This window comes from Lepisma saccharinum, chromosome 16, assembly GCF_977018435.1.
Source record: "Lepisma saccharinum chromosome 16, izLepSacc3.1, whole genome shotgun sequence".
NCBI lineage: Eukaryota > Metazoa > Arthropoda > Insecta > Zygentoma > Lepismatidae > Lepisma > Lepisma saccharinum.
In genome coordinates this window covers 10,317,573-10,343,508 of record NC_139244.1, presented here as the reverse complement: position 1 = coordinate 10,343,508, position 25,936 = coordinate 10,317,573, and the positions used below count along the sequence as shown (strand labels likewise).

Here is a 25,936-nt window from a genome sequence, read left to right as displayed (position 1 = left end):
AGTGTAGAATTAAAGAGAGAAACAGAGACAAAAAATGCAGAAGGAGAGAGAGAGATATAGTGAAATAAGGAAAGAAAGCTGGAGGATGAGAGAGTAAAAGATAGAAACGAAGATAGAAATATAAGAAGGAAAGAAATATAGAGATAAATAAAGTTGGATTGAAATACAAGGGATATTGATTGAGTAATTGATTTGTTTTATTGTACTTCGCTTTTCTGCCACTTTTGGCTAACCGCAACGGTGATGATGAATGGTGATAAGATGAAATGGATGAAGAGAGAGTCACAAACATATGTCTACCACACAAAGCGAGACCCACAGAGTATTATATGGGCTGAGTAGAGACGCCAGAGCCTCGTTAGTCTGCAAGATGTAGTACAGGGTGTACTACGTGGAAGAGAGATTGACATTTGGGTGACTTCACCCCTTACACCACAGAGAGAAAGACAGAGGCACTATGCGAAATATAAATAAAGTGATTAGAAAAATTAAGGATATAATATTTGAGAAGAAATATAGGCAATACCATTTCATCCATACGTATTTTCGACTCTTTCCATATTTTGTCGAGTTCGTCGTGTTATTTATATTCAAGACACCTTATTTCTTTAAAGCTAATAACTAAAGCTGACAGGTGTAGGCGTGATGCCTTTTATTTTGCATTTAAAGTCCATGGTCTCTACATAAATGAGTTTATTATTGCGTGAAACAATAATCCTCGTAACTTTCATTATCGTTAACATTTGTTACATGCAACATGTAGAAATCTCTTTTTAAGTGCGGCTCAGTAAGTTATTACCCACGAGACTGAACACAATGCATTAATACATGTAATTTTTCTTCTTTAAAAACATTCACCTTTGCTTTCTGCCCACTTTTCCAACTTGACAGGCAACCAACAATTACAATGTAACGGTTTAATTAAGTTTGTTACGATTATGGAGTTGGAATTATATTGTTGGGAAACTTCACAAATGTCATTAAGGTACAATGCAAAAATGTTGGCAAGGTCACCAGAGCATGTAGAATTTTTTTCAAGGGGGTCTGGAATTGTGAAGGTGGATTTTACAAACCTGTGGTTATAGGGGGCGTTTTGTAAGTTGTTGATAGACAAAAATGGTACTCCGGGATCATTTTGAGGGGTGTGCATTCGTCACTTTGGTTTTTCCCGAGTTCTTTCCTGTTTTTTCCCCCGAGTTTTTCCTGTTTTTTCCCCGAGTTCTTTCCTGGTTTTCCCCCGAGTTCTTTCCTGGTTTTCCCCCCGAGTTCTTTCCTGGTTTTCCCCCCGAGTTCTTTCCTGGTTTTTCACGAGTTCTTTCCTGGTTTTTCCCCGAGTTCTTTCCTGTTTTTTCCCCGAGTTCTTTCCTGGTTTTCCCCAGAGTTCTTTCCTGGTTTTCCCCCGAGTTCTTTCCTGGTTTTCCCCCGAGTTCTTTCCTGGTTTGAAAATGTTGATTTTCTTAAAATTTCGCATTGGATTGTAGCCCCTTCAGCCCCTGCGTACGCCTGTGCCCTAGATAATGGAATTCAGTTGACTACTACTATTATACAGGGTGTATGAACACAACCCAGACACATTGTAGGAACAGAGATGAGAACGAAACACTTTACTTCAGAAGCAGAGACGAGAAAACATTCGCTCTGAAACCGAGACGAGAACGGGACTTCACTTTAGAAACTAAGACCAGAACGAGACGTCCGTTTTGAAATCTGCATGAGAATGAGACTTCCTTTAGAAATAGGGACAAGGACTTTCGTTTCGAAACAGAGATGAGAAAGAGACTTTCGTTTCGAAACAGAGATGAGAAAGAGACTTTCGTTTCGAAACAGAGATGAGAAAGAGACTTTCGTCTCGAAACAGAGATGAGAAAGAGACTTTCGTCTCGAAACAGAGATGAGAAAGAGACTTTCGTCTCGAAACAGAGATGAGAAAGAGACTTTCGTCTCGAAACAGAGATGAGAAAGAGACTTTCGTCTCGAAACAGGGATGAGAAAGAGACTGTCGTTTCGAAACAGAGATGAGAAAGAGACTTTCGTTTCGAAACAGAGATGAGAAAGAGACTTTCGTCTCGAAACAGAGATGAGAAAGAGACTTTCGTCTCGAAACAGGGATGAGAAAGAGACTGTCGTTTCGAAACAGAGATGAGAAAGAGACTTTCGTTTCGAAACAGAGATGAGAAAGAGACTTTCGTCTCGAAACAGAGATGAGAAAGAGACTTTCGTCTCGAAACAGAGATGAGAAAGAGACTTTCGTCTCGAAACAGAGATGAGAAAGAGACTTTCGTCTCGAAACAGGGATGAGAAAGAGACTGTCGTTTCGAAACAGAGATGAGAAAGAGACTTTCGTTTCGAAACAGAGATGAGAAAGAGACTTTCGTCTCGAAACAGAGATGAGAAAGAGACTTTCGTCTCGAAACAGGGATGAGAAAGAGACTGTCGTTTCGAAACAGAGATGAGAAAGAGACTTTCGTTTCGAAACAGAGATGAGAAAGAGACTTTCGTTTCGAAACAGAGATGAGAAAGACTTTCGTTTCGAAACAGAGATGAGAAAGAAACTTTCGTTTCGAAACAGAGATGAGAAAGAGACTTTCGTCTCGAAACAGAGATGAGAAAGAGACTTTCGTCTCGAAACAGAGATGAGAAAGAGACTTTCGTCTCGAAACAGAGATGAGAAAGAGACTTTCGTCTCGAAACTGCGACGAGAACGAGATACAACCTCGTTGACGGGACGAGTGAGTTCTTTGTCGAAAATCTAATTTCTAGTCCTAACTTTGACTCGTCGGACACAACTGAAACCCACAGTTTACCTTGCAAATCCATGCATGGTTCCTTCGCCGACTGAGAATTACGTAACGGCCGATTCCCACAGGCAATGAGTTGGAGGAATTTACAACAAAAGTAACCGTCTACGTATTGTATTGTTGTAAATCATGATGACATTTGAATGTAAATGATGTTAAAAGAAAAACATTAATTAATGATGGAACGTGACGTCACGCTTCACTGCAATCTATGACCTCGACCTTGTGTTTTTTTTGCCATAATAATGCATGACTGTTCGCTTCAAGTTTCAAATTGTTCCGTGAAGCTTTACGACAATGAAGTTACGTAACAAAGAGAGCTTCAGACAGAAAGTTTGCAACACCGGAAATGTGCAATAGTTTTGTGTATTGTTCTTAGAAAATTGTGGACGTATCTTCCAACGATGAATAGAAATATATTTTTGGCTGTCTGCAATGGAATTGCAAAAGCAAGCATGGTGAAAGTCTATTGTTTCATGGAGAAAGCTGTAAGGGCCCACAATATAACAAATATCTTACTTTGTACCTTTTGGTCGAGTATTTTTTACTATGATATACACAGAAGCTTTACTGTTCGAGAAAAGCTTTTCAGTAACTATACTCAGTCCATCGTAAGAATGAAGGCGATGTAAACAAACGGATGTGACTTGCGCGAAATCCTATTGGTAAATCCCGATGACAACTGTTGCGCATGATAAATGCCCACCATTTGAACCATTTGACAAAGTATTCCTAATGAAAGACCTCCGTGGTGGAGTGGCTATCACCGGGACGCGAGGGATCGCTGGTTCGAATCCCTGCTTTGGCATGGACGTTCTTTGTCAGTGTCCCTTAATCAGTTTCATTATACCATCATCAGTCATCTTCATCGTCGCAATTAGCCAAGTGGGGGAAAAGCAGCGCTAAATAACCAGAATCAATCAATATCCATAATGAAATTGTGCAACCATTTGTTAATGAATTAAATTTCCATGGCAAATATGTGTAGGCTATCTATGGGAGACATGTTTTAAGAATGTACCATTGCAAATCGTGAGGTTTTGTTTACATTGAATCTATTCTTTCAGCGCACAAAGAATATATGTGCAGCATTGCTTAATTAAGATAGACTTCTCAATTAACGAGTTAAAACAGCCTTCTACAAGATGGCAAGCTTTGCTAAGCAACCTGTCAAGAATTGAGATACCTTTTTAAAAACTCTACCTTAACTTCTCTCGACGTTAAGATGATCAAAGGATCAAAGAAACACGCTGCTTATTTTTTAATCATTCTTACCATTCCGTTAATTGTTCTTTACAGGGCACGTTCTGTTTGCTGTTAATTAGATAAGAAACAAAAAAATAGTATTTTTTTAGAAAATCTAGTGCACGACGTTCTGACATAAGAGTTTACTTAACAGAACATTGCGGTTCACTTTGTCGAAGGCTTTAGACAGATCTGTGCACATAACAGGTATTTGTTTTATTTCTTCCAAGCTTGTTTGCTACATAAGGGCTATACTAAAGCCGCCACCAACTGTGGAATATTACAAAACTTGGCTTTTTGATTAGTATATACGCGTGCTTGTAATAGTATTTTCATTCATTCATTCATTCCTTTATTTGGAACCTAACAGCTTTTATGCCGTTTTTTGTCCATAACAATAATAGTATTTTACCTGGTATATTTTAACTTTGGATGTTGACAAAAAAACAGAGGAAGATCGTGAATTATTGTCAGGGAATTAGCATGACGCGACAAGGTCATATTTTATCAAACTCCTGAAACGTTACTCACTTAAAAATGGGAATCACGATTTCCCTGTCATTTTGTTATTCTTAATCTTTGAAATGTTCATTCTCGTGGAAGAGTAACACAAAGTATATTTGATTGCTGTTATCTTTGAGATATATTTCGCTTTTATGGTTTTAGATGTACTATTTTATATTATATAAAGTTATTGTACACTCCAATTCACATAAAATGGAACATTTCATAAGGTTTAAGTAGGTATATCCCATATTATCTAAACAGGAGTGTACATGCTAGATAAGGTTAAACTTCACAAAAGGTTTCGCACCCTCAGGGAACTGTACACGGAGGCGTCAAGCGACACATATCAATTGAAAATAAATGTAACCTCTCGTACCGAAGCGACACGACAAGATGCACTTGTCTATTGTCGTTCGGACAGCCGTTTTCTCAATAGCGTGCATATTGTCGCCTCGGTCTGTTCTTCGCGTGTGCGCGGTGAATGTTTTTTTTTACAACCTGAAAGGACACGTGTTACTTTTCCCTTCACGCTTCTGTGTGAAGGAGCTTTCAGACCGAAGCAACACAGGCCCCCTTTCCAGTCTGCGAGAAAGCCTTCACTGCACATGCGCTACCAACAGACCGAGGCGACACGGTGCACGATATTGAGAAAACGACCCAGTCAGAGCGACACGCAAGCAACAAACGGCATGTGCAGTTTGGTCAAAACTCGGGGGAAGGGAGACAGTTGATTTCCCTTGGGCAAGAGTGGCAAAAAGTGGGGGACAACTACCCCCTCAAGACCCCCGTATCGCCGCCACCCTCACACAATAATTCGGATTCTACTTAAGCTTAAGTCCAGTAGGTCCTGTCCCGATTATGTGAGGGTAAATGTGGCTTAAACAAACAAAACAAGTCGAAACGAAATAAATATTTACGACCTCGTAATTAATGCGCACCCGACCTTGCAGAAATTTTACACAAAAGCAACCCGACCGCTTCCCGCCACTTCTCAGCAGTCACGATTAACTCATCTGTGCATAAATTGACTTAAACTTACAAGACTTCGAAAAAGCATTTGCATTTTGGATCCAGCCATGAACAGTATAGAGCTTCAGGCACTCTGAGTTTGACCTAGACTATAAGAACCTTGACCATGCAATATCGCATTAGGCTCGGCAGTTTAATTGAACTTCAATGTGGATCTTGCAAACTCATGCACTTCGCAAGTCATAGAAAACGCCACCTTTTGGCCCGTGGCGCTGTGTACCGTGAAGAGTTAATCAGAGGCGCTCCGTGTCTGATATTACGTCACAGATTCATTGTGTTGTAGGAATAGAAATGAGCTCTCTCACTCTTTTTACAGAGAAGCATCACGTTTTACATGTCACTGTGAAACGTGAGTGTTCTTTCTTTTTTTATCGCCTTTGACTTTGATCGCTAAGAAATATGCTATAGACACGGTTGAATTTCATGGTTATGCAATGCATATACCCCCTGAGTCCTGTCTAAATATATTCTCGTGATGGTTAGATGATAGAAGAGTGGGGGTCATGTGCAGTGGCGTAGCAACATATCGCGAGGCCCTGGGCGAGATTAGAATGAGAGGCCCCCATCCCTTCTTTAAATTTGAAATCTCAATGTGAATCGATGCAAGATCTTCAGTGATACATCAGCAAATTATCATATTTAAATAATAATAACAAATTACTGACGAAAATGATATTTAATAATTTCACTCACCCTAAAAATGTCTCCGTTTTCCGAGAACTGAAATCTGAAGCTGTAAGGAAGGAAGAACTGCTAATATTGTCCATGCCCTCCTTGAGGGGAAAACAATGCAAGCATTCAAATGCCTCACACTTGCTTCGTGGCAGTTGGAGATGCTTTACTATTAACATACTTAAATTTTTGCGTGAATGTTTATATGAGAAATACGACAATCATTTAAATTTTTTCTTGGCTCTTAGGCGTAGGGCCTTCCCGCCTGTATGTTACGCCGCTGATTTGACGTATTCATTCAAATTATAACGTTTAACTAGAATTTAAAGCCTGATAAAAACAATGTTTTAATTTTATTGCCCTTAAAAATTATTCTTTTCCAGCTTTTCCGCACTTCAATTTACTTTCGTATCAACCACATGGGGCGCGAGGCCCTGGGCGGTCGCCCACCCCTTGCTACGCCACTGGTCATGTGTGCTTTACGTGAGGTAAACATTCAATAGACTTGCCAATATGTCGTCTCAGAAACCGGAGATGTCGTGTGGTCGATTCACGCTGTCGGTATCGAAAGGACACGGGGTTTGAATCCTAGCCTGCACATGACTAATCCTTTACCAGTCTTTCTTCATTGCACTTTTATCCTCATCGTTGCGATTTGCCAGAAGTAGACGAGTGGCCTCGGCAGATGTCGTGTGGTCGACTCACTGTCCCGTCACCGAAAATATTCAAGGTTACTGTCCCTGTATGGGCATGATTTTTGCCAGTCTCTTTGTCACCTTTTCATTTTCATAGTTGCGATTTGAGTTGGATTCGATTCACTGTGCAATGTACAGTCGCCAGCAATAAAAATGGGACATCTAGATCCTGAAATGCTTGCTTCCCTGCGAGGCGTTATGTGTGTTGTCTACCTCTACGGCGGTGGTACAAGTTGCCATTGAAAATTTGCTATTAAGATCCACTTATCGCTAGACCACGTAGGTTTTTAACCTATTTTTTTCCTTTACAGGTAAATGAGAAATAAATAGTTGCATCAGCGTTTCATTAAAAAACGCAACAACTGATGAAGTTTTATGGTGCCTAAAATACAGTAAACCCTCGTTAACACGAATCCAAAGGGACCGAAAAATGAAGAGTTCGTGTTAAAAAAAATTCCTGCTAACCGGGGACTCAAATTTTATTCTTGTAATACAGTACCTTCTACACATGAACCATTTACAATACGTATTATGTATGTCATCATAGCATTAAGTATTGTAGATAATGTAGATTTGACAATTCCATACTGTTCAGCAATTGTCGTTTTGTTCAATGCACCACGGTCTACTTCCTCTAGGATTCTGTTTTGTTTGCAGATCTCCACCTGTCTGCTTCCTCTTGGCCATGACTCCCGTCTTACTGCTTGCAACTTGATGTTACTCGTACTGGCTACGTTTTAAAGAATACAAAAACACATCTGAACACACAACTTAATTTGTTTGTTAAATACGTATAAACTCATTGTTGACGCGATGATCGCGATCGTCGAGCAATTGCACCCAAGTTTTAATCTTGACGTTAGAGGGAGATTATTTCCGTAACATCCTTGACTGTTATGCATTTGAAGCTTCGGAACGAGTTACAACTCTCGAAGCAGCCAATCAACGAAGCGAGCCGCTGACGTCATCTCAACACAGAACCTATCGCTAAGCCCCCTGCTCAGGCTCTCCACGCCCACTAGGCTCGCTAGACAGACTCACGCAGTCCGCTGGGGATGTTCCGAAAGTAATTCGACTCTACGCGTACTGGCTATGTTTTAAAGAATAGAAAAGCACATTTGAACACATTGTTGATCTGAATCTGTTGGTTACAATACTGTATAAGTTGGTTGTTGACAAGATGATAGAGATTGTTGAGCAGAGGAACGACAGAGGAACAACAGAAAAAAAAAAACTTTGAAAGTTCATGTTAAATGAGATCTAATGACGCAACGGACTAAAAAGCAGTTCGTAATTCGGGGTAACCGAAATTCGCGTTAACCGATAAAACTTTCTATAAGATATAATACATCCCTGCCGGGACCAACATTTTGTTCATGTTAACCGGGCGTTCGTCTTAAGCGGGTTTGTGTTAACGAGGATTTACTGTAACCTATTTTGCTTGTTAGAACCTATTTTAGGCTCTTGTGCCTAATCAAACCTTTTTTTTAGGTTTTTGTATATTTTTTAAGGTTTTACATTATTTTTACATCACTCAGACGTATTTTTTTCTGTTCGGTAATGAAAAAAACAATGACTAACTTGTTTGAAACATACTCTCGGCCGATTTCCCTCCCTCAAGTCCAGAATGTTTTTTGAAGCTCTAAACAAAACAAAATTTCTGGCGCCACTGTTGCCTGCACAGTCCAAAGTGCAAACTTCTGATCTGGTTACTTTTGGTGCTTTCTAGCATTCAAATTTGCACCATTGACTAATCATCATATAAGATGATCCTCACAGATAAAAGGCGGGGTTTTGTCTCAGGATAATACGGAAAATATTGTTAATGTATTGTGCAGGAAATTATACATAATTCATTTATCATATCGGTAAGTAACTTTTGCCAACAGTACAAGTATTAGTACTACGATAATGAGTGGATCATTTGAAAAATGATGCATAGAAATGAAAATTTGGTTAGAAAATTATTATTTTTTGATTGTTACATATATCTATTAAAATCTCTCACAGTTCCTTTGAAATTTTGTTTATAACAATTGTACCTAATTAGTATTTTTCAGTATCTTTGAACCATTTTAAGTTTTTGGAACAGACTTCCAAGATTTTTTAGTCTAATTTTATATTTTTAGAACCTATTTTAGGATTTTTAGAACCTATTTTAGAATTTTTAGGGCCTATTTTAGGATTTTTAGGACCTATTTTAGGACATGTAGAACCTATTTTAGAATTTTTAGGACCTATTTTAGAATTTTTAGGACCTAGTTTAGGAACATAAAAGTACATTTTTAGAACCTAAAAATCCAAGGTCTACTTAGTTATCATTACGCTATCGGAGAGGCTTCATTGTCCTCTGCAAAACAACACCGAGAATGTTAACAATACATTTCGCCTCATTGTAACAATAAGGATTGTGATGTTTCCTGTATTGTTGAGAATGTTTTAAATTGTAACCATCCTTGAAGAGAATGGTAACAATTTTATGGTATTCTTGTTTTCCTACAATCTTCCATGTGCTTGTCTTCACTTAACTACCAAGCCATAAAAATCAAGGCGCTAAGCGGAATTACGTAGAGCTTTATATCTGCCAGAAAGAACATGTTGTGGAAGGGCCTTGTAATGCCAGACACGTGTATGGGAAGTCAAGATTCTCGAATTAGAGGAAAACATGAAGGACGAAGCGGCTTTTGTTGATACGGTGAATGCGGGACATAGAAACAGGTTTTGACCTGATTTTCAGTTCGACTGAAACGATTACCACCAAGGTGTTGAAATTGATGATGTTATTTGGTGAAGACTTTCCCCAACCCTCTTTACAAATATCCCAATGAAAAGGTCACTGCACACAGCCTACTGTTGGGGTAATTAATATAATGGGGAACAGTGGCGGCGGTTGGGTGCCAAAACTGGGCGGGCAAGGATAGTTTACTATACTATAATGTTACCTAAAGTTTAGTATAGTGCGGGGCAAAAGTAGCAAAAAGTGGGCAACTGCCCCCCACGAACCCCTTAATCGTCGCCACTGATGTGTGGTCATAGCTTCCAATCCTCGTTAAAACATTTTTTTGCTTCACCGCGCGCGCACACACACTGATTCGATTTACTCCCACTTTTGGCTAATCGCGAATACGAGGATGAGTGATGATATGATGAAACTGATGAAGGAACACTCAGAAAGAACCCCCATGCCGGGATTCGAACCCAGGACCCCTGGCGATGTAGCGTTGTGCTAACCACTCTGTCACGGAGGTCATCACACACACAAAGAGAGAGAGAGACAAACGTGTGTATTTGTGTATATACACATGACCATAAATGGTATGTTCGACAATAGAGTATATCTTCAATAAATACATTTTAATGTTATGAAAAGCAATCAATCTACGAGACAATTATTGACATATAACGTACCCAAAACACAAACATCTTTCATTATCTAAAATGTGTTTCACATACAATATAATATCAAGGTTACAACTAGTTCTTGACTTCACGCTACAACTGATTATAAGAGGATATTAAACTCATGTTCTACAGTATTAATGATTGATTTATTTTCTTTATTTTACTTCGCTTTTTGTGCCACTTTTGGCTAATTTGCCAAGATGGGGAAGAGTGATGATATGATGAAATATGAAATTATTTCATATTTAGAATGAACTGTATAGAAATTATGCATTTCCTTCATTGGGATAATCAGTTTTAAAAATATTTATGAAGTACAACACAAATTAATGTACAATTAAGTGTAATATGTATGTGTAGATTATTATTATTATATTTCGTTATGTTACATGTACGTAATATTTACATCAGTGTTTTCTGTAATTGAAGATATTCTTCTTTCTTGGAGTTGATAAGTATATGTGATTGCATGTGTGTGTGTGTGTAGTGCGTGCTGTTTATGAAACTCGGTTGTAAGTGTGATGACATGGTGCAGTAAACACCACATTCTTATCTCTTTTCCCAAAATTTTCGGCTAGCCATCAATTATTCAGAATATTGAAGTGGCATAGAACAACTTGAAATCATGAATATGCACCCTCCCCCCGCCCCCCTTTGACCCCAATTTTAAAGAATGCTACAAATGACTGCCGACATAGAAAAGTTGATTCTGATACAATAAGATTGTATTTATACAGTCAAGCGAAATTATGTACAACTGAAGCCAGGAAGTAGAGCAGAATTTACAAGAGCATAGAATAATGAAGACAAAGATTAATATATATTAAATTTTAGTGTAATTATTATTCAAACAATAATTTAAAATGAAAACTGTTTAAAGTTAAGACATTATGTAAGTGAAACATTAAAATAACTTCACATTGCTCATGAATCTCAAACAAGATTATAACAATATGCACACACAAACACACACGCACTGTAATCCTTTCAATTCTATACTTTGTGATTTTAATTAAATTATTTTTAAAGCATGTGTTCTAATTGTATTTCAGTTGAGAAAGAGAGGTACATCGGTGACACAACCAATGTCACGATATCTGGATGCCACGGTCCTCCATGTAAATTGAAAAGGAATTCAAAGATTGACGCTGAATTTAAATTCAAAATAAGTAAGTACTTATATTGCTTTTTACCACATTTTGTGGTAATTTTTGCTTGTTTTTTTACTCCACTTTATTATTTATATATCTACTCTCAATGTATCAAATGTATCCTATTCCAATTGTTTATAAGTGAAAATTGTGTTTGAAGTATGGTAAACTAAATTTATTGAACGATTAATCTTATGAACATTATTTTACAGATTTCAAAATGCCCATATTTAATTTTAGTTTATTTTTAATCAAGGATTTTTGTTTGTGTAAATACAGTACATGGAAATACATACGCGTATCATGTCTTCAAGATTTCAACTTTAGTACTCCACTGGTTCGTACTTGATACATTATCAAATGGGTAGTACCCCGGAATTTGTTTACAAATTGGAAAAAGTACAAGTAAACCTTGAAGCATATATGTTGCCGAAGATACAAGTCAAATTGTTGTTCAACGTTCCACTTCAAAACTAACTATTCTGTAAAAGAATTTAGAACATAAATTTTGTTTTGACTCAACCATTTTAGAACAGTATGCACTTTGGAACGTTAGTTGGTTTTGAGTTGGTGTTTTAAGTCCAGTTTGTGCACAGTAAGGCTAATTGGGACTGGACCTACAGTTTAAAGTGGAATCAGAACCACTATGTGCCTCTACCGGGCTTTGGGACGTTAGGTGTGTGTGTCCCCAAATGCATCTTTAAATATGGTCACTGAGATACAAGGGGTACATCAATTTTTTTTTCTAAATTTGGTTAATTATGTCGTTAAATTGATAGGTATCGCAAAGATAAACATACTTAAAGATACATGTTTCATTACCTGCATGTTACATGAATTGAAGTATTATAGCAACAGAACTATGAGTAAATAAACAGCCCCTTTCTTTTGGGTTGACATATAACGTACCCAAAATAAGGGTATAATGTCCAATAGAGTACACCGTTATTTTGTCGCTTGCAGGAACTGCAAGATAATATCAGGTAATATCACGCAGTGTTAAATATAAGTAATCAAAGCTACAAAAAATAATATTTCTTTAAAACATAATATATGTACAGGAAAGTGCGAAAGGTGAAAATTTGTCTGCCGCCCAATGTGTTGCATCATTCAAAATAGTAGATGTGGTTGCTGTTCCAGGTTTACGGAACCATGTATCATTTAAAAGTTTCTGCTTTGTAGAAGCCAGTTCGATATTTATGTTAATACTGACGAGGAGCAGAACAATAATGTATATTGTTGTCAATCTTACTGAATAAATTTGGGTCCTAACGTCAATGATTTACAGGTGCATCCACAATACATTCAGAGGTCAGCTTTTCGTTGACTTTTGATGAGAAACAGTAAAAATAGTGACAATTTGTAAAACTTCACATTTTTTTTTACCACAACTTATACAAATTCTTACACAACTTCCCTAAATGTAAGCTGTTCTTGTTTATTCTTCTCCATAGTCCGATACAAGATATCAAATTTATTATTCTGCTCTTGTTCATCTTCTTCTCTACTCTTCTTCATAGTTCATACATAACAAAAGTGTTGTAAGGTCAACATTCTCTTAATCTTTCTCAGTTATTTTTTAAACACCCTGTGCAATTTCTTCCGGTGTCGAACTATATTTAAGTTTAAGCTAACTAAAATAGGTTAAAATATGAATGACACTTATTTTTTCACATAGGATATAAGAGTATTTAATATGTATCATACTAGTAGGGAGAAGATTGTCGATTCCCGGGAGATTGATCTCAGGTGGGATTTTTTCCAGCAGCACCTATACTTGCTGTGGAGTTCACCCAGCCTCAAATAAGCCTGAGAGGCGAGGGCTAATGGAGGCCGGAGCGTGGTGCTGATCACACCACCTTCGCAAATTACCCGAGACTGTCGAAATGTAGCAGTGTGCAGCTTTGCCATTATCTTCTTATAATATTGGGGTGACCTTTTCTGTAAAGCACCCAAATAGACTCCGTTGTACGTAGTACACCCTGGATTTCATTCTTGCAGCGATGCTCTGGCGACTGAACCCACAGCCAGTGTAATCCTCTGCAGAGCTTGTATTTTCTTCTGTCTGTGATTGCTCTTTGAACTTCATGATATCATCTTTCATGCTTATCTGACAACAGTGGCAGAAAAGCTAAGTAAAACAAATCAAGCCAGTACTGTAATACGGTGACTGTAAAATATACAGTTAGAAATATATATTTCTTGTGAGATTCTACCTCTAATGTTTATGAGAAGGATTTTAATGCATTGTATCAGGTCGCAAGTAGCAAAAAATATGATATTACCCAGATAGCACAATTAGTTTGAGTTTACATCAAACTTGAAACAAGCTTTCTATATCAAAGTCAAGAGGCTTGCTGTAAGCTTGCATCAGACTTGAATCAAGCCAACTAGTTATCAAGTGTCAAATTTACAGCAAGCCTGACACAAGCTTGTCACAGAAAGCTGCATGCTGGATACAAGCTTCTCAAAGCCAACTGTTAGCTCGATTCAACTAGCTTTGACAAGTTGCAAGCAAGCTTGCCATAAGCTTTCGCGCTGTCTGGGTAAGTAGTTAACCAATGAACTAATATTGGTATTGTCGTTTGCAGATAAGGATACAGAAAAGTTGAAGAACAGCGTCTACGGGTACATTCTTGGCGTCCCGTTCCCCTTCGTCGGGGTCCACAACACAGACGCCTGCAAGAAGCTCTTCACCACTGAAGGCGCCAAGACCAGCTGCCCGTTGAAGGCAGGGGAGGAATACATCTACAAGGACACCATCAACGTACTACCCGTCTACCCATTGGTAAGTCTAGGTTCATTTCGTAATTTGAAACGACCTGGCACCAGTGCTGAAGTTCCAAATTTTTCACAAGGCATACGCTTCGTGAAACTTCAAGTGAACACCAAATTTTGATTACCTTTGGATGTTTCCATTAAATATATGTATGACATTATTTAACTTCTACAAAAAATTCCATTCGTGGTGCTGGCGATAATAATGGCCATAATTGTCACAAAAAGGGCAATAGGCAATTTTAAAATAGAAAACGCGTATTTTGATGATTGCAATTAAACATAAAGGCTACAGTGATATTTTATCATCAGTTCGTATACTGTTAACAATTTTAATAACACTGCTAATTACACTAAAAGTAAAAAATCTTGGGAAAATACTTATTGTAAAAATAAGTGGACAGAAAAAGCAACAATTCTCTTTTCTTCAGTTCTCCCAGTGTTTAAAACTGAAATACAACAGACCTCAAGTGTCACGTTTAACGATAAGAGCCTTTACAGTCAGTTGTTTCAGGAATAAGATCATTATTTAGGGAGATTTCACATCGAGGCGACATGCCATGCTTGAGGATGCTCACTGCATGAATGATTGATTTGCTTTATTTACTTCGCAATTTGTGCCACTTTTGGCTAATTTGCGAAGATAGGGATGAGTGATGACATTGATAAATAGACACTCACAAACATCCATGTCCAGTTCGGGATTCGAACCCGGATCCCCTGGCGTCGTAGCGCGATGTGCTAATATACTTCAGATTTGTTCAGTTGGCCAACAAATTCCAAATTGAAGGCAGTTTGTGAGCCCAGGATTAGTCGAAAGAAATGCAACAAACGCTGGAAGGAATGATCGAGTTCTACGTCAATACCAAACACACAAATTTGTCCGATTTCTTGCCAACAGCGGTCTCGGCCATCAACAACACGCCCGGCACCTCCATGATGTCACGTTTAAGCCGTTCTTCGGGCTGCTTGGCTGCGAGACGATGTGTGTGTGGGGAATGGAATAAATTACGTTCATTGCCCTTTACCAGTATTTAGTAGAATTTGCACATGCGAGGGAGGATGATAACGCACGAGCCAGTAAGATATCTAAACACTGATAATGATAAGTCCAAAGAGTCACCACTGTACCTGGTTGCCTTCGTGGTTCTTCGGCTGACTCACGACGCGGCACTGTGTCGCTCCATCGAAGGTGTCTTCAGTGGGTTCGCCCCAAATCTTTTAAACGGACCGATTTAACACTGTCAGCAGTGTAGCCACATGAAGGGAAATTTCCCTTTTGCAGGGAAATTCGCATCCAATTCTTAACCAAAAGGGAAAAGGGGAATTTCAATGAAAAATACCACAATTTCAGGGAAATTTGAAGACATCTAACTCCACATTATTACTGTTCATGTTAATTTTCAATTCCATATCCACATTTTATTTATTTATTTATTTATTTTATGAAGTTGACATTGATGTGAATGTTCTTTTCATATTAACATGGACCAACGGAAATACTATTACTACTACTACAACACACCACTAATAATAATAATAATTAGTTACTTTTGCTTCTGCTGGTGCTACTGCTACTACTACTACTATTTATTATTGCTATTATTATTTTCATTATTACATGATTTGTTTAGGTGAAGGGAAAAAATGGTCCAAAATGAGGAATTTTGTCCCTTGGAAAAGGGAAATTGTGTCCTCATATTGTGGCAACACTGCCGGCGAGCTCTCGTCACCCGGGGACTGCTGGCGTTTTTGATTACACAGCAGTTAATTCCGGCTCGTGACAGTATTTCGTCTTCTGGCGTGGGGTTAAAAGCTTTCGTTGTTTGGCTAAATGTAGTAGTAGTTCATTTATGCTAAGAGGTGTACACTTAACAAGCCTGCCTGCGTCAAGAGAAACACTGCGCTTGACCAAGAAGGTGTTTGACTTACGTGCGATGAGCTATACCCAACTTCTGAGAAGGCACTCAAGAGTCAATCTCTCAACCCCTAAAACGCTTGCGGGCCAAGGAGGCTCTGATGCCTGCACTCATCCAGTATAATCCTCTGTGGGGTTGTGTTGCTCTGTGTTAGCCCACACATGTGCTGAGTGCCCCTATACAACCTCAGCTTTTAATCTAGATTATTTTAGACTTAATTGTCGGTAAGGAGTCTACATTTTAGAAGTTTAGAATTTGAATATTTAGAATTTTAGTTTTTGAGGTGCTGACGTGTCCATAATCATAAACATTGTAATAAGTGTTAGATTTCACGGGTTTTGTTGACAATATTGCAAAATTTTAAAATTTTATTCTCTTGTTCTTTCTTTCTCAAAGGTCGGCGTTGATGTCTACTGGGCCCTTGTCGACGATGAAGGAAGACCGGCCACCTGCTTCATGGTCAACTCGAGAATAGTTCATTAGATATGCTAGTGCGTAGCTCAAAAGACTGACCCATTATCTCTCTCCTTGAGACTCATCTCACAACATCGTGCCAGATTATTTTATTTCCTCAACTACGATCCATTTTTTCCATTTCTCTGTACTCATTGACAAACTTGACAAATATATGTTTTAATTATCATAATCTTTATTTGTTATTATTTCCCTTTCACGTGGTTCTGCATGTCTTGCAGTCTAACTAGGTTCTGAGTCTGGATGCGCAGTCAGCCTGGACTGCCACATTGGCTAATCGCGACTATGAGGATAAATTGAATGAAGCGACACTAACAAAGAAAAACTCTGACCGGAGTTTAAACCGGAAATTTTTTTGTTTAAATGGTTAGAGAATGAGTAGAATAAAATGATGAAGGAACACTCTCAGAGGACACACGTACGTTCGGGCAAGGACTCGAACACGGAACTTGTGAATTGGTGAAATAGCCTACATGAAGTGGGCAAACGCAAAAATTTCCCTGTCTTGCACTAGCGTATGCAGATTCCACCACGAGTGAAAAGCTTGGGAAAGCAGTGATGGATATTTTAAACAATACTTTGCAATGATAAGTATGTTGCAATGCATACATTAAACAAAACGGAGTATAAAAATAGACAAATATGATACTTAACTGTGTATAATTTTTGATGTTTCAACTTCAATACAAACTTTTCACGAATGGAATAAATGCGTAATTTCTGTGTTCATTTTGAATATATATGTAGATCCTAGTATTATATAATAAATCATTGTGCTACGTTTATACTTAAGAACTGTGTTTAATATCCTTTTATAATCAGTTAGTTATCTTGAGCGTTAAGTCATACGTTCAAATATTATATGTTGCAATATAGACACATTTATTTCTCATCTTAACAATCGTTCCGCTGTAAACAGCAACTTAACCTATATTGCTTTTGTTTATAAGCGCATGATATTACATAGAATGGTGTTCGTTAATCCTTTGTGATCAATCTTTCACCGCATTCGAGTGACGATAGTGTTGTTTTAAAAACGCGAGTTAAATATGTTCCAATCGTTCATCGTTTCTTCCCCGTGAATTCAGTTTAAAGCATAGATTATCAGATTCGTTACTAACGCCACCTGTAGCCACATTGACGAATTAGGCGTGTTTGGTCTAGTTCCTTACCCATTACCCACAATACAATAGCGAGTTAGTTGTGTGCTGCGTGCATCTGTCTTGTATTGGAAGTGTGTGGACCGGCTGATAATCGCGTTCGATCAAATGGGTTAATCCTATACGTGAGTATTTTGCATTTACATTTTTAAGCGTGTGTCCACGACTGTTGTAATTTTGTGCAGAATATGCAGGTTTGTTTACAGTGATAACGTATTAATTAACGCTGTCGATTATAATCAAGGATTCTTGTGCTTGATTCCAGATTTGGTAATATTGAAAAGTAGAATTGAAACTATTTTTGCCAGGCTTCGTTTCTGTACCCTGGACCTTCTGTACCCCGCTAAAATGTTAAAAAATTTGCATGGTTCGTGAAGATTATGTTGTTTATGAACGTTTTCCGTTATTTTTAGATCGCGGAGATGTGTTATTGTGAAGCAAAGTGCTTCTGTTACAGTAGTCTGAAGTAGCCCACCCGAAGACAGGTGAATCTAAAACAACAGCAGACGGGACATTGCCTACCGCTTCATAAACACACAATATTACTGATGAAAGTCAATAAATTTACAATAAATACGAATTATTTTACATTAAAATGCATTATGAAGTAAGGAGTGCTAGATTTATCGGCATTTATAATTTGACGTTTCGTTGGGAGTGTTATGTTTGACGCTGAAAGTAATTTTCGACGTTTTTGTTACGTTTGCAGTGATAAGTTTAATGGCGTTCTCATTTGGACGTGTTTCTCGTTAATTGAGTGTGCACACAACCGGTTTTTACTAATGAATACCGACGAAAGTACTCAGAGATAGGAGTTTTTTTAAAAAATAACCCTCAAACACAGTCGTGACGTCCGCGGGACCACTGTATATAAATAGAACACCACAGAAGCAGATAAAGCAACCTTTCCCTTCACGCTTTCACAGCACACTGAAGTTGAGGAAGGTACTGAAAGAGAGGTATCCTCAAGGTCAAAACTACTGGTGGGGTAACAAGCAAAAGGAACAGTCCGGTCCGTGGGACGTCACAACTGTAGTTGAGTGTTAAGCATGCCGTACTTTGGAATCAAATATCTGTTATTTGCAGTGGCGTAGCATGGACATTTCGGGTGGGAACGCTAAGTCCGAAGGAAGAGTCGGCCCTTTCTTGCTTAATAATTTACTTATGGTATTAGTCGCCACGGGTATTATTTGCCTGAAGTCAGCTGGGTTTTCAATAAAACATCATCATTGCATGTTTTAGCTAGAAAATTAGATGCCTCACTATGCCACAGATGTTTTGGACTCTGGTGTTCTATACCTTTTTTTATATCTTTCTGCATGACGCAAGTCATTAAAAACCTACCTGATCACAAGCGCCTCTGCACAACAGTAGACGTCATTGTTGTGGGCGATCAAACTACTGATTGATTTGGTTTATTTTACTTCGCTTTTCTACCACTTTTGGTTAATTGCGAATATGAATATGAGTGATGATATTGATGAAGGGACACTGACAAAGAACACCCGTGCTCACGCCGGGATTCAAACCAGGGACCTCTGTCGTCTTGGCGCACTGTGAAAAGCAGAGTGGATGATCCAAATATCGTACACTCTACTGACGTAACAGTGCCGATTAGTAATTCAGACCACTGTTTATTACATCTTGAGAATGCTGATAAACATTTTAAAATAATTTTCTCCAGAGACCATTCGATGTTAAGAGTTTTCAAATGAATGCTAAACATTTCCATTCACACAATATTAAGTAGTTAGATAATAACGAAAAAATACAATAAAAAAATAATAGTTTTGCGGGTTAAGTGGTAGAGCAGCCACAGGCTGAATTTCTATCACGAGGACTTCTCCAACTTATTTGACAAAAACTGTGTTGATCTTTTAGTTTCTAATACACATCGCTGTTCGTGCGATAAATTATACAATGCAGTGGCCATTAAGAAGCAGTATATTTGAGGTTGGTAAAGTTACGTCAGTCAATATTGCGTATTGTAGCATCACACAGCACGAGTTGCATGAGCGCGAAGAGCGAAGAACCGGGTAGGAATTCTGCCGTTGTGGTCTGCTTCAGAAGGCAGGAAGGGTCACATGAACCAATCACGGTAGACCTCTCGTACGCCGGCGTAAGAGAGCCTATTTACGCGCGTGCTGTAGAAATGGAAGCTTTCCCTCCATAAAGGCAGCAAGGAATATAGGAGTCCTGTACGCCGAACCTGCTCGGCGTCCGGCCGGGAAAGGCATTGAAAAGAGATGCTAGAACGAGTGTTGAGAGTGGAGCGTTGCAAGCGGATCGCGAAAAATAGCCATTATAATGCCATGAAGGTCAAACATATATGAAATTAGTCACGTTTTACTTTATAATCACAGCATTTTTGAAATTTTAAATCTGCGAACGCCGGGCGTACGGGCGTACTATAACGCTACGCCACTGGTTATTTGTGGTTTCCCCGCTCTCAAACACAATCTGTGTTACATAATGGTACCTTCATTTGGTGCAAAGGTACATAAACCTTAATCTTAAAACTCAGCTAGCTTATCTACAGGGTAGGGTTCTTTGTAGACAACGAAACCAGACAGGATGCCTTCCAATGGAGACGTTTAAACGAATATATTATTTAAACACAGGATACATGGAGTTAGAATTTTACATGATATGCTACATTCTTCTATAATTTTCTCGTTTACAGTCAATTTTCATCTCAATATTCTTCCTTCGTAATGGGCAGATCTGGATCGGGACTTCCTTCTCAATGGACGGTCTGGATCTGGACTTCCTTCTCAATATGGAGGATCTGGACTTCCTTCTTATCTTCTTTGTGAACTTCCCTCTGGATTTCAATTTATTTAGGTTTTGACTATTTAACGAATTCCTTTATCCTTTTCCAACCTTTTCCTCCAAGCTTTGGGAATAATACTAATATCCTCCCTTGGGGCTGCAATTGGAACGCGCCACCACTAACTAGGTACAACAGAGTGTATACTTGGTGCAAACGATTTACACGCGCATCCAAGTAGGTGCTACGGTTAAACCGCGCAACCAAAAAGTGCTGTTGGGCGTCGATCAGAACGCGCTCGCCACTGATGTAAACAAAATTTCCCCTATAGGAATGGTAAATCAATCATACAGATGCAATATCTGTTCAAAGACCCAACCTTGTATCAGTGCTTTGACTTCCTTAATTTTCATATTAACTTACATGTGATAACTGACTTGATTTATAAAATATATATATTAATTTACGTCTTTCATATTTATTCTTTGTCTTCTTATAATATATTCTATTGTTTTTCATCTTTCCAATTTGCTTTGTTCTTATTTGTAAAATTATTCACATATATTATGCCAATTCTTAACCATGCACGCCTGGTGCTGCCATCTCTATTCGTCTTTGGCAAACTATTCACATTACTTGGTACTATTGGGTACGTAACAATAAAATATTGAAAGCTATCAATTAAACAATACTTCGATGTAATTCTCGAGGCGGTACAGTCAGTCAAGGGCTCCAAAAGTGTGACAAACTATATTTTTCAAGCTTCGTTTTTTGGCAGCTGTTGCGCTTGTAAATCTAGTTACACAATTTGTATTTTTACTTTTGTTATTTAACGTTGCATTTCTACCACGTTTGGCGAATCGCAATGATGAGTAGTGATTAATTAAAACATGCTTAGGTCTGGATTCGAACCCGGGTCACATTTCGGGCCCAAATATGTCTGTTAGTTGTGATTCTTTCATCTTGAAACGCTGAAATCTGTTGACTAAATGAAAAGAAAAATCGAAATTTGCGAGTGCGTACCGTTGGTTACAGGCCCTGTCCCCCATTTGTCTTCGCGATGTTGGTCAAAACATACATTTTCAGGCTTTCTACACACCTGGAAAACCTAGATATCTCGGGAAATTTAAAAAACAAAAACAACAAAAACCCTGAATTTTCTAATGGATCAATGACTCCCAATGAACCGTATCTAAGGGAGAAGATATTGCTTGTATCTGCTGATAACAATAACACACTAAAAAGAACATGCCCTATGAATTATACATGTTTATTCATAGAAATAATGAAATGATAGGATTCTGCATTAAATTACAAGCTGTTTATAAGCATATCAGTTATTTTACTGATAAACCGATTTTGCTCAATACCAATATAAATACCAATTAACCTGTCCCATCTCCAATAATGATAAAGAAGGTGCAATTGATATAGATATGAAGGCCATTGTAAAATTATTGTAAAAACTGTGGCTTCGGTGCTCAGGGAAAATGTGAGGCTTATGGAAAACTCGAGGAAATCTCAGGGAAAATATATACATTTACAGTAAGAATCACGAACCTTCCGACCCTCTGTAAACAACCGTCTCACTTCGAGTAACGTATCACTCCGCGCCAGCTGTTCGCGAATGGTGCAGCCATCACATGCTGCTCACTCGCAACACTTATTTTTACGTAACATGGAAAAACGTATTCTTATTTTAACTGATAATCTAAACATTGAAGTATAATAAATTTTCTACAAGTGATTAAATACGTGTTCTTGTTCAAGAATGAACATATTTTTCTACGCCAAAAGTTCAATTTATCTGACACTGTGTTAACTCCTCTCTCAGTATGACAGCGCCAAAGTTATACAAGAGAGAGAGAGATTCGTTTCAGTAAATTCAAGCCTTTTGGTTTTATTGCTTCCTCTTCCACCAAATTATTGCCCAACATTGTTGACATGTAGAGTATTGTTTTCTCCTTTGTGCAACAAATATACCGCCAGTTTTAGCAGAAGCTAAACAAAGATAAGCCGGGGAATAAAAAGACATTGTTTATTTTTCTCTCGGTTTCTCGTGCACTAAAAAACAAGAAGACGATAATAAGCACATTATTTACGCACGTCTCATGCAAGTAATGTATTTTCTTACCTTGAATCAGCAGAAACTTTTTGAACTTGAGGCATTTTCGGCGCTAGACATCATCCTGTCAGAGTACGGTCTGTCAAATTTACTTCCCAAAAAGGAACTCAACGTGGCACAATAGGCGATTTAACGTCGACTGCTAAAATTGGGGAGATCATCATCTATCATCACTATCAACATCTTACCCACAGTGGACAGGACGGCTCTTTGATTGAAAGAATACGAAAGCACCTCGCGTTGTATTGCGCTTATCTCCAAATCGGTGTACTTGTTTCGAGCAACAACGTGTTTTTTTTCGCGGGACTCGCAACTTGACCGGTCGTTTTCCTTTCTTTCACCACACCGAAAACACAAAGACGGAATCACACAATTACACTTGGACACCAACTTCACTGCTTGCTCAGGATAGCACCGACACAACGTCACATAAACGTTAAGAACAACCTGCTTCTTGCCACTTTTCAAACGGCTGTATTTCCGAAAGACACTGAAAACACGGGATACCTTCCTGTTCGCATGGAAGTCGCCATGTTCGAAACTGGCGCTATTTTCTTGCTGTTCACGTGATCGATTGTAATTTATACAATAACCACGTATTATTATTATAAACAGAAACCTTTAATGAAAATATATTTTAAAATCTATAATCCAATGTAATTTACACGTTTTTCTTCCATCAGCGTACTTTCATAGAACGGACTATATGATGCGGAAGAAATCCGTTATTAGGCTGTTGCCAACCTCAATACTTCTCCCTAAGTCAAGTACAGAAACGGAAGTTGTATGTCGGCATATGACAGAGTGATTTCACGTTGTCAGTGACGATCCTCCGGGGCTGGGGGAGGGGGTGGGACACAGTAGTCGATCTATAATTCAGAGGTGTTCATTATCCGGATGGTGACATCCTCACACTCCGGAATACTTTGCAGGTGAAGGAGGGCAGGCCGTAGGGTGAGGGAAGTTGATTTAAAATGAACACCTCTCAACAAGAGAGAAGATAAATGTGACAATATTTAAAAAGTCAACCCCAAATATGCATTTTATTTTATATGTAGCATACAATAAAATGTGACTGCCTCAAAATATTTCTGTATTCTACAGTCTTCTTTCCCCACCTTTTATGCTTCTCTAAGTTGCCGTTTTAGTTTCCCTTGGTGTCTTTGCTGCATAATCCAGCATATTTGAACGGGATGAAAAGGACATAAAGGAATTAACTTTAGAGAAGATGAAGTACACTCTGGAGGATACTGGAATGTGTGACATTGAGGTGTAGATCGACCACGTTGTGGCACACACATTTTTCATTAGTTACGAGACGATGAGGGATAGGTGGTATTTGAATTCCAAATTAGTTAGCCGCCCCCGTGACAGAGTGGTTAGCACATCGCGCTACGACGCCAGGGGTCCAGGGTTCGAATCGTGGCCTAGGCATGGATGTTTGTGAATGTCCATTTATCGATTTCATCATATCATTATCATTCATCCCCATCGCAAATTAACCATAAGTGGCACAAGAGGGGAATTAAAATAAAGCAAATCAATCAAACCAAATGAGTTATTTCCATTATTTTTATCTAATTAATAATTAATAATTTAGTCAATCAAATCATATGTATTTGCTTACTTTCATTATCTATAATAATAAATCATAACACTTTCAAACATCAAATAAATTTAATGAAGAAACCCCGGTTTCAAAACGTAATTTATCTCAATGTGTCACATTCTTCTAGCAAGGTTTTTTTTAGTAAAATATGAGAGAAAATTATTAAAAGTTTGGTACGGAACCGTCTTACTCCTGGGGGATAAGATGTAAATTTTGTATTTGATTTTTATAAATTTAGCGTTGCTTTTCTTCCACTTTTGGCTAATCCCGACGATGAGAATGAGTGATCGTCAGATGAAATTGATGAAGGGACACTCACAAATAACACCCATGCCGGGATTCGAGCCAGGGAACCTTGGTGATGAGTCTGAAAGTCGGCCACCAAGCAAGATGTACATTTTTTTTTTTTTTTGCATACATTCAATAACTTTCAACAGGTCATCAGTGATACACTGCTTATTCCGCATATCTGTTGACAAATGGAATGTTTTTACACCTTGTAGGCTATGTGGATTATTTTTTTTCATAAGTTTGCAACACTGTTAGGGTACACGTGCTTTTGTTTACAGAAGGTCTTAAGTTCTATGATTCTCACTTTAGAGTTTATGTAGAAACCCTGATTTTGGAACTGATCGCACAGAAGTCAAGAACGTTAACAACTCGGCTATGCGAGAGCTCTGGTTTAGCCTACAAATAAAAAGTGATTGAAAATCTAATATAAATTTCTTCAGTGAACAAACTGTCAATATTCATAGCCATTTACAATGTGACCCCCCCCCCCCCCCTGAGATATCTGGAAATACTTCATATAGCGTGAAAACATGGACGAGGGGTTCCATGAAATACAGCAGATTAAGTGCCTATGCAAATTATACAGTGCGTCCATTTCGATCTTCAGCCGAGAGATCGGGAGAAGCGTGGCGGGCGGCGGTGGCGGAGATGCCGACATTTGCTGCCTGTAATGCCCGCTTATTTTTATAGACATATGCAAACATTTATATAAATATTGCAAAACGAGCACTAACCTGTGTTATGTATAACAAGCAAAAGTTCTTCTGTAATTCATCCAAGTTCTGCTCTTATATACACAAATAAATACGCTAGAGAAACGATGTTAAGAGCCACAGATAATAAAGCATTTTAATCATACTTTTGACCAGTAACGTCCTGCTTAAGTTTATATTCTTGAAAGAGTTTTATGGCGATGGGAATCGTTTGGAGGTTTCGAATGTGCAACACTGTATCAAGATTACGCTGCAGACGAAACCGTTAAAAGTGAATGGTTTTCGTGAGCTTCCTTGCAATCCGAAATATCCGAGCTCGAGTTTTTTGTTCCTTCGCAACTAGATGAAGACAGAGTTGTGAATATAGTGGCGAGCAATGTAAACCAAGAGCGTGTTAATTTCGTACTGTGCGCAAGAGTGTTATTCTTGGTTACTTGCAGTTACTTGTTTGTGTTATTGCAGTGTGTATGTGTGTTGTGTCAGTGAGACGATTGGAATGACAGCCGCAAAGTTCACGTTAGAACAAATATTTTTTTATGTATGACACGTACGTGAAAACAGACTCGTGTCGAGACGTGTGTAGGCAATTTGTACAGAA

General features: G+C 38.3%; 1 protein-coding gene across 1 annotated transcript in view; it reads left to right on the top strand.

The window, feature by feature from the left end:
* LOC145999878 (NPC intracellular cholesterol transporter 2 homolog a-like) overlaps positions 1-16,842 on the top strand; it is a 29,168-nt gene extending 12,326 nt beyond the window's left edge. Inside the window, exons 2-4 of the mRNA XM_083137148.1 lie at positions 11,401-11,517; positions 14,091-14,287; positions 16,593-16,842. Of these exons, the coding sequence (XP_082993274.1) occupies positions 11,401-11,517; positions 14,091-14,287; positions 16,593-16,679 (401 nt within the window). The 3' untranslated portion in view covers positions 16,680-16,842. The remainder of the gene's footprint in view (positions 1-11,400; positions 11,518-14,090; positions 14,288-16,592) is intronic.
* The last annotated feature ends 9,094 nt before the right edge of the window (positions 16,843-25,936 follow it).